The 9,725-nt window shown below is 56.2% G+C and overlaps 1 protein-coding gene across 5 annotated transcripts in view; it reads right to left on the bottom strand.

Moving 5' to 3' along the window:
• Nucleotides 1-2,213: 2,213 nt before the first annotated feature.
• Nucleotides 2,214-9,725, bottom strand: part of LOC119531065 (histidine-rich glycoprotein-like) — a 265,512-nt gene continuing 258,000 nt past the window's right edge. For all 5 annotated transcript variants that reach the window (XM_037831859.1, XM_037831856.1, XM_037831854.1 and 2 more), the window contains 2 exons: nucleotides 6,849-8,532; nucleotides 2,214-6,026 (listed from right to left, as the gene is read on the bottom strand). In XM_037831859.1, coding sequence (XP_037687787.1) covers nucleotides 4,552-5,793 — 1,242 coding nt within the window. In that variant the 5' untranslated portion in view covers nucleotides 5,794-6,026; nucleotides 6,849-8,532 and the 3' untranslated portion in view covers nucleotides 2,214-4,551. The remainder of the gene's footprint in view (nucleotides 6,027-6,848; nucleotides 8,533-9,725) is intronic.

Here is a 9,725-nt window from a genome sequence, read left to right as displayed (position 1 = left end):
GTAACATCAGTAGCACGAAATTGAAGCCAGGAAGGTGACCTCAGCTCTCGTGCATACAGCTCTGCACCATGTTCTCACGTGTGCAGGTCCAGTAAACACTGCAGTCAAGGTGCAGGGCCCTTCCTTCCCCATGAAGATCTTTCTTGGGCTGCCCCTCTGTCATCTCACTATCTCTCCTCCCCTCACCACCCTGCACCCTGGCAACCACTGATCTCTAGTAAACAGATAAGAAAAATATTATATTATATATTATAAGAAAAAATATTATATATATCCACATAGTTATCATTTCTGGAGCTCTTCATTTAATTGTATAGATCCATATACCCATTTGGGATCAATTTCCTTCTGCAGAAGGACATCCTTTAACATTTCTGGCAGTGCAATTATGTTGATCATGAATTTTTTCCACTCCTGTATGTCTAAACAACCCGTTATTTTGCTGTCATTTTTTGAAAGATATTTTAGCTGGGTATAGAAGGTTGACAATTTTTTTCTTTCAGCATGTAAAGATGTTGCTTACTGCCTTCTCACTTGCATTGTTTTTGATGAGAAATCTGCTCTCATCTTTACCTTTGTGCATCTGTATGTAAATGTGTGCTTTTCCTCTGCTTCTAGGATTTTCTCTTTATCATTGGTTTTAGGCAATCCCCCAACAGGGTAAATCTCATCCCTGTCACACCATCTTGGCCAGGAGTAAAAATTCAATTATTTACTGAATGTAAAATATTTAACTACCAAGGATTATGGGGTGCCATGCTGTCTTCTATGCACCTGGATGCATTGGAGGACTAAATCAAAACCTCTCCCCTCAGGGATGAACACTCAAGAGGAGCAGAGGTGTCTGAACCAGAAAGTAAAATAAAATAGACATAAGAAATCAGTGAATTATGTAACGTATGTTGGAAGATAGAAATGCTGTGGGGAAAAGAAAAAAGCAGAGCCAGTTAAGGGGGATTCGGGTGCCGAAGGAGTGCATTCTTTAAACAGGGCAGTGTTAAAGACATTCCCAAGAGACACATTCAAGTCCGAACCCTAGGCTGATGGATGGGACCTTATGTTAGAAATAGGGTCTTTGGAAATGTCATTAGACAAGAAGGCCAAGCAGGGTGAGGGTGGCCCTCGGTCCGTGGAAGAGAAAACATGGACACAGGCAGCTGCAGCAGGTGGAGGGGAGCACACAGCAGGTCACTGCAGACCACCAAGGCCACACGAGGGGCCTAGGGTCTCCTCTGCAGGCCCCAGAAGGGCAGGGCCATGCCGACACCTCGATTTTAGACCTCTGGCCTCCAGAACTGTGAGATAATAAATTTCAGTTGTTTTAAGCCCCCCAGTTTGTGGGACCTTATTACAGCTACCCTGGGAAACCCAGATAGGCGATCGGCATAGGGTCTTACAGAGAAGCAGGCTGTTTGAACCCCCACCCCAACGCTAATGACATTGGGTTTTCAGAGCCCCAGGGAAACCAGAGTGGCTTTCCCGGAGAGGCCTCTGTCCACGTCACGGATTCCTGAAAGCTGCCCCCTCCGTTTGAAGGGCCATGTGCTGACCCCCAAGGCTGGAAGGAGCATGGAAAGGAAAGGAAGATGGTGAGCTGCGCTGCTTGGGCGGCACGCGGGCCCGAGTCCCCACCAAGCGGTAACTCACTGGTAGACATGGGCTCAGCGTTGACCAGTGTTTATTCTGCCAAACCCAAGAATCAGATCCAGTGAGGAAACACAGATTTTCTGGTCAGTGTCTGGGTCCAATCGGGCCTCCTGTGACAAGGGGGCTCGGCCGAACAGCTCACGGTGATCAAGGCCAAGTGTCAGGAGGCCCCTGCCTGTGTGTCCCTGGAAATGAGCTGTTTCTACAGTTAGTTCCTCAGGGGCTGGGGGTGGGGGGGACACCAGTGCTGCCCCCGCAGATGTGAGCAGTGCAGGCCCCCACAGCAGAGGAGGGGTCCATTACCCGGAATGGAGGGGCCTCTTCCTCCCCAGGGGTCACTGTGCCCATGGCCCCTTCCTCGGAGCTTCGGGGTCACAGCCCCCACCTCCACCCCCAACAAGTGGCTTCTCTGCCCTCCCCGCCATACTTAGGCTCCACAAGGCAGGGACGCCCTCAGATCCCACCGTGTTCACAACCACCTATGACAGCTCCACAGCGCTCCCCACGTCCCGCCCAGCCCCACTCGCCCCCTTTCACCCTCGTCCTGCCCGTGAGCGGCCCTCTCTTCTTCCTGTTGGCCTAGAACCTTCCGCTCCCCCCACCCCATGCTCCATCTTGAGCCGTGGGCCCTTCCAGTCCGGAAATGACCCGGGAGAGACCGAGGCCATTTAATTGGAGACTCTTAGGAAAGGTGAGAGATCACACCTGCCTCCAGGCCATGGGGTTCAGCTGACTCGGAGAGAAATCCACAAAAATCCAAGTATCACAGGATCCCTTCCGGTCCCCTCTCGCCTCTCCACTCTCCCTTTGCTGCAGAAACACACAGCACAGCTGGCTGGGAGAATCAAAGGGCTCAGGGGTCTGGGCTGAGGGAGGCCAGCGAGCCCCCAAATCCCCTGGGGACACTGTGAGGTTCCAGGCAGTGGATGAGAGAACGATTGGAGGGGACTGGGGTGGGGGTGGTAAGGAGGATGTTCTTTCTTTGGGTATTTTGGCTCTGGCCCGGGGATTTCTTCTAAGTCTTGCAGCATTGCAGTTGCATGAGAAAATTTTCCTAAAACGTTTAAAATCCTCAGCCTCCCCTTCTCTCCCACAGCACATGCACTGAAGGAGGAAAAAAAAATCTTGTCCCTGAAACTCAAGTAGTAAGGGGCCTTAAAACATGGGTCCAGCTCCTGGGAGGGGACGTCTTCTGTGTGCCCAGCTGCACCTGGTCCCTGAGGCTTGTGTGTCGCTCCAGTTCCTGGTGCCACCCCAAGCCCCCCAGGGACTAAGAGCACTTTCCCTCCCTGCTCCCAGGTCCCTGCTGCCTGCCCAGCCTGGACAGCTTCTGGGGGTGAGGGTGGGGGTGCTGGAGCCTAGCTCTCCCCGCCAAGCTGTGCTCTTGAATTCTCTTGAATTTAGCTCTGCACCACTTTTCTAAACAGCTCAACTAATCAAGATGTGTAACACAACTGTACAAGCAATGTTTGTGGGGAGTCATATCTAATCTGCTTGGGAAAACAAATCAAGACACTTTAGCAACTACCCCCGGCGACTCCCAACCGGCTCTCCCTTGGCTGTGGGCTGTTTGACAAGCTGCTTGGACGAGCTTTCGTGACGGCACGGATGGAGCCTGGGATGGGGGGTGCGGTGTGGGATTTGACAAGGGCAGGCTGTGTGGGGCCCCAGCCACACTCCTTCCTTAGAGTGGCTTTACCAGCCCTGCCCCAGACACAGTCCCCTCATTTGAGAATGGTCTGCGGGGCCACAGTGGAAGGTTAAAAGGAAGCTGGTAAAGAGGTTTCATGGGTTCAGATGGGAATATGATCTATTTCCGTGTGAATGTCCCCGCCTCCGTCCCTGCCTCGGAGGAAGACAGAGAATTTTGACCTGTTGGCTCAGCTTTGCCCCTTTGCTTTCCCCAAGGAGAGCTCTCTAGCGGCCAGCTGGATTGCAAGCTTTTTGTGATGCAGATGTGGGAGAAGGGGCACAAAGAGCGAGGGCTCCAGAGAGAGAGGGAAGGGGAGAGGATTCTAACAGGCTGGGCAGGTTCCAGGGCTCCGCTTTGTTGTGGAGAAATACGGAGAATGGGCAAAACAGAAAAGAAACAAAAAAGAAGGCAGAGAGGCCAAGTCTAGCTACATAATAAAGAGCCAGGAAAGAGGGGGGCTGTCAGGGAGAGAAAGCGCCTGTGACAGGGCCAGGGGGCCTTTGTGCAAGGGTTGGGATGACCAGGAGGCTGCAGAGCTGCAGAGTGAAAGGACCTGGGGGACGAAGAGCTGGGGCTTCTGCAGAGGATCCCCCAATACGCTGGTTTCCAAAGCTGCCAGTGGAGGTCAGGATTCCCCTCGAATACTTTGGTTGCTGGACTGATGCTTCTTGGGAGGGAGCTCAGCGCCGAGCCTGGCACACAGGGCCTGGGAGCAGATGCAGATCACAATCCACCCAGCAGTGGGGAGCACCCGCGACCCAAGGAGTGGTGGCTACAGAGACCTGGAAACCACGTGCCTGACGAGACAGGGGTCAGACAAACCCAGAGAGCACTTCCCCTCGGGGTGTGATGGACGCACGTCCAGTCCAGAGGGCAGGGAGTGCAGAGAAGGCAAAAGTCCCAACCCAAGGAGCCTTCTTGGAAGAGGTGGCCTGCAGGCTGCGTGCAGAAGCACAGGGAGTCCTGGAAGTGGTGGTGGTGGTGGTGGGGGCAGACGTGCAAAGCCCGGGGCGAGAAAATGGGCAGCAAGTTTGTAAAGACGCCAGCACAGCTGAAGCTCTGAATTTAAAGTGCTGGATGGTGAGAGCGGAGAGCCTGAGCTCTGTCCTGAAGGCAGGAGCGACGAGATGGTCAGATTTTCGTTAGAAAGCTTGCTTTGGCATCTGAGGGATAAAGGTGAGGGTTCCTTTCTGCCGGTACCTCCGCCTGTGTCAGACACAAGTGTGAGTGTGTGGGTGTGTGAGCGACTGTGGTGTGAGTTCACATTTGTGTGTGTGAATACATGAGGATGCATATGTGAATGCATGTGTATGAGTGTGCATGCCTGTGAGTGTATGTGTGTGAGAATGTGTGTGCATGCATGTGTGTGTGTGAGTGTGAGAGTGTGGGGAATGTGCATGAGAACACGCATGTGTGTGAGAATGAGTGTGTGTGTGGCTGTGTATGTGCATGCGTGAGTACACGAGTGTGCATGTGTGAATGTGAGTGTGACTGGGCATGAATGTGGGTACTGTGTGTGCACGTGCGTGAGCATGGGGCAGAGTGTGCACGTGCACATGTGTGTGTGAGAACTCGTGTGTATGAGTGTGTGTGTGGCTGTGTATGTGCATGTGTGAGTACACGAGTGTGCATGTGTGAATGTGAGTGTGACTGGGCATGAATGTGGGTACTGTGTGTGCACGTGCGTGAGCATGGGGCAGAGTGTGCACGTGCACATGTGTGTGTGAGAACTCGTGTGTATGAGTGTGTGTGTGGCTGTGTATGTGCATGTGTGAGTACACAAGTGTGCATGTGTGAATGTGAGTGGGACTGGGCATGAATGTGGGTACTGTGTGTGCACGTGTGTGAGCATGGGGCAGGGTGTGCACATGCACGTGTGTGTGTGAGAACTCATGTGTATGAGTGTGTGTGTGGCTGTGTATGTGCGTGTGTGAGTACACGAGTGTGCATGTGTGAATGTGAGTGTGACTGGGCATGAATGTGGGTACTGTGTGTGCACGTGCGTGAGCATGGGGCAGAGTGTGCACGTGCACATGTGTGTGTGAGAACTCGTGTGTATGAGTGTGTGTGTGGCTGTGTATGTGCATGTGTGAGTACACAAGTGTGCATGTGTGAATGTGAGTGGGACTGGGCATGAATGTGGGTACTGTGTGTGCACGTGCGTGAGCATGGGGCAGAGTGTGCACGTGCACATGTGTGTGTGAGAACTCATGTGTATGAGTGTGTGTGTGGCTGTGTATGTGCGTGTGTGAGTACACGAGTGTGCATGTGTGAATGTGAGTGTGACTGGGCATGAATGTGGGTACTGTGTGTGCACGTGCGTGAGCATGGGGCAGAGTGTGCACGTGCACATGTGTGTGTGAGAACTCGTGTGTATGAGTGTGTGTGTGGCTGTGTATGTGCGTGTGTGAGTACATGAGTATGCATGTGTGAATGTGAGTGGGACTGGGCATGACTGTGGGTACTGTGTGTGCACGTGTGTGAGCATGGGGCAGGGTGTGCACATGCACGTGTGTGTGTTCCAGATTCCAGGCCCCGGGGCCTCAGAGCCAGGAAAGGACCCATAACCAGGACCCCTCCGCACCCACTGACCCTTTCCTGGCACCTTCCCCGATGTCCCCCGAGAAGCGGAGCTGCAGGGACGCCGCAGGGAGAAGCAGCTGGAGGGAAATGCATTTGTTCTTTGCTACAGTCAGAAACAAACCAGTTAGAGCAGGCCCGACGGGGGCCCTTCGTGTTTGGAGAAATGAACACGAGTAGAGCAAACCCGGGCATGTTAATCCCACTCGTCCCTTCCAGCTGCCTGCAAGAGAGAGCCGGGACTAGCAGGGATGCGGCCGGGACCCCAGACCTGCTCACTGCCTCACCTCCAGCCCCAGACCCTGCCTGCCCCCTCCTCACCCCGTCCCCCAAACCAAGGCCACCCCGGGGAGTCACAAGGCCCGTGCTCAGGCCCCCTCCTCGCCTTCCCTGCCCCTCAAGGCCCACCTGCCCCAGGTGCTCTCCTCCACACCTGGGCTCCTGGTGGGTGTGTGGCCCGGTGTGAGTCAGAGGCCCTCCACCCGGACCAGCTCTGCTGCCTCCTGAGTCTCCTGGGGCTGCCGTAACCAAGGACCCCAAAACGGGTGGCTCAAATCTGCAGAAATGTGTCGCCTCGCCGTCCTGGAAGCTGGCAGGCTGAGGCGAGGCCCACGGGGCCCAGCTCCCTCTGGGGCACAGGCCTCCCCGGTATCCTCCCGGCTCCAGGCCATGGTGCCAGCCATCCCCGCACCCGGGGCTTGTGGGCACATCCCTCCAAACTCACCCCCGCGTCCCCTGGCTGCCCCCTCTGATCTCACTGTCTTCGAGTTTCCCTCCTGTGACTCCACTCACTGGATCACGGCCTCTGCAAAGACCCTCCTTCCAAATAAGTCACATTCACAGGTACCAGGGGTGGACTTGACCCTTTTGTGGGGCACAGTTCAACTCACACACCTGCAGCCTATGCCTGAACCCCTGTGGGCCTCACCTCCTCGTCGGTGTCAGCACCCATGGCAGAGCAGGTGCCCAGCTCCAGGGTTGTGGATGGGGCCGGGAGAGCTGGGTCTGGGGTCGTGCGAGGCTGCTGGGGTGCAGCCCATCTGCAGGACAGCCCCTCTATCCCCCAGCACAAGCCTGGAGCCCTGTGGGTGCTGGAGAAGGTGGGTGATGCCAATTGTTCTGATCATGGGTGCCACCCTCGGCCCCCCGACCCCCACCGCCACACCCTGTCCAGGCCGCTTGCACCCCTGCTGTGAGCTGCCAGGCTGAGGGGCCTTCCCGGAGGAGGTGATGCTCGGGCTGACTTTGGGGGAGGGCTGGGGCAAGCCCGAGGGGAGAGACGGGAAGGCCTTCAGGAAAGGAGAGCAGGAGACTGGAGAGCCGGGGGTGGGGGGGAACCTGCAGCGTGCCCGGCCCGGGGCACCGAGCGCCTGGTGGAGGTCTGCAAGCAGTGGGTGTGGGCTCAGTGTGAAGGTTGTGGGACCCTCTGAGAAGGTTGGGTGGGACAGTGACCCAGTTGGCTTCGTGCCTCAGAAAACCTGGAGGCCGTGAGGAGAGAGGAGTGGGGAAAGGGAGGCAGGGAGGCCGGAGAGGAGGCTTCAGGGGCTGGACTCGGGCACTGTCTCCCACCTGAGAGCAGGTGTCTGGGAGCGGAGGATCCCCAGAGCCACTGCAGCCCTGGAGGCGGCCCCGGGAGGGCTGGGTCCCCCTGGCTGGGGGATCCCGAAGCAGGCGGGACGTGGGCCCTCACGGCAAGGCCCGTCTGAGCCCCGGGAGGCGCTGAGGGGCAGCTGGAGGGGCTGAGGGACTGACGAGGACCCGACGCAGCCCCTTTACACAGGAGGTGCCCATGACCTGGGTTCCTGCCCCTCACCCCCTGCTCCAGGGCGGAGCTGCAGGCCACACAGGGGTGCAGAGTCGGAACCCTCAGAAGAGAGCTACAGGGAAGCGGCTGTCAAGCACGGAGGGTCTACAGAGAGGCAGGGTCTACCAGGAAGCAGAGTCTATGGAGAAGTGGGGTCTAAGAGGTGGCACAGGTAGGCGGGATCTACAGAGAGGCGGGGTTTATGGGGAAGCGGGGGTCTATGGAGAAGCGGGGTTTACCAGGAGGCGGGGTCTATGGAGAGAAGGGGTCTATGGGGAGGTGGAGTCTATGGAGAGGCGGGGTCTAAGGGGGTCACAGGAAGGCGGGGTCTACGGGTAGGCAGGGTCTATGGAGAGGCGGGGTCTATGGGGAGGTGGGGACCATGGGGAGACGGGGTCTACAGGGAGGCCTGTTTCATCTCGTCACAGGGGTGAGGTTACACCCTAGAAATCGCTGTTGAACAGGAAGGGGCCAAGCAGAGACTGAGGCTCAAACAGCTGTCCACAGCGAGACCTACGGACAGCCAGATCCAGGGCCATGGGACCCCCAAAAGAAGAGACGCCCACCCGCTCGTGCGCGCGCGCGCGCACACACACACACACACGCACACGCACACATGCAGGCAGACAGGAGGACGCGCCTTCACTCGCAGACGCACAGATGCGTGCAGACGACGGGGCGGCCCAGCCCCTGGCCCCCGCAGGTGGGCAGGTGGGCACTGTGGAGGGCCTTGCGGGGTAGGAGGCCGGGGGAGAGTTCTCAGGCCACAGTTCTACCCGGTAGCAGTTCTGGAATCTGTTCTGAGCACCTAGAACAAGAAGAAAAATAAGCAAATAAGAACAGCAGCAAAGGCTTTGAAACACCTGCTTCTAAAAAGCTGCTTCACTGGGAGCCTGAAGCCAATTCAGGGGCGGAGCCGGGGAAGGAAGTGCTGGAGGAAGCCAGGTGAGGGGTCTGGGTTCCCTCCTTAGGGGTATGTGTGTGTCCAGCATCCGGGGAGGGGAGGAGTGTGCCCAGCCTCAGAGAGGAGGATGTAGGGGAGAAGAGTCTGCTCCTAGGACTGCTGAGCCCTGCCCGGCCCCCGCCTCTAAAGTGGGGCTCACAGAGCCTTGTGGTCTGGTCTGGGGAAGATTAAACCAGACCATGCATGGAAATCTCCTGCCTAGGGCTTGGCACACAGTAGGTGCTCAATAAAGGCTCTGGCATCCAGCAGGAGCACTGGGTGAGTGGGCCTCGTGCCCAGTGAGGTTTGCAGGCACTGGGCTGCCTGAGCCTGCTGTCCCCTCCCGGGCACTGTGGTTTGGAAATATGCCCACAGCTTTCAGCGAGGGCCGTTCCAAGAAGACTGGTGGCCACGTTTGCTGTTCAGATGCTGTTGGGGACATCATCTATTTTTTATTTTGGGGCCACCTTGATGAAGCCTCTCAGGAAAAGCATCTTTCAGAGCCAAGGCTTTAGAAAGCTTTGCACTTTCAGAGCACTAAATGACAGCCACCTTAGACTGCGCCTTTTCTGCTTAGCCAGCTGGGCAGTGGTCTCCAGGCTGGAGGTTGCTGCTGTGTCCACCTTCACCCGGATTTGCTACATTCCCTGTACACTTTGATGGGAAAGAGAGTTGGGAAGCTCTAGCCTAAGAACAGTGCAGACAATTGAACTGATCCCTTTTCCCTTTTCACATTGGCTGCCAGGAATCTTGGAGTCAACTTCATGATGCAAAACAAAGTGGCCTGAGTATTTGTGTTCTACAGCTCTCCTTGTTGCTGAATCCTGTTCTCTTTTACATTTGTTCTGGTCTGGGAGTTTTGGAGTGTTTACATTTCACTCATTTTTGCTAGGTCTTGCCTCTAGGCTGAGGTAATCCTTCATGAAGCTAGGCAGTTTGAGTAAACACTTACATGTGTGAGGCAGGAAACAGACTCGACTGCTGCCCTTAGAACCCCACGTGGCCCACCAGTCCCAGGAGCAGACTCTTGCCCCCATATCCTCCTGCCTGAGGCTGGG

The sequence above is a fragment of the Choloepus didactylus genome, chromosome 4, assembly GCF_015220235.1.
Source record: "Choloepus didactylus isolate mChoDid1 chromosome 4, mChoDid1.pri, whole genome shotgun sequence".
NCBI lineage: Eukaryota > Metazoa > Chordata > Mammalia > Pilosa > Megalonychidae > Choloepus > Choloepus didactylus.
The sequence above is the reverse complement of the archived record's forward strand: the minus strand, read 5'-3'. Positions and strand labels throughout refer to the sequence as shown.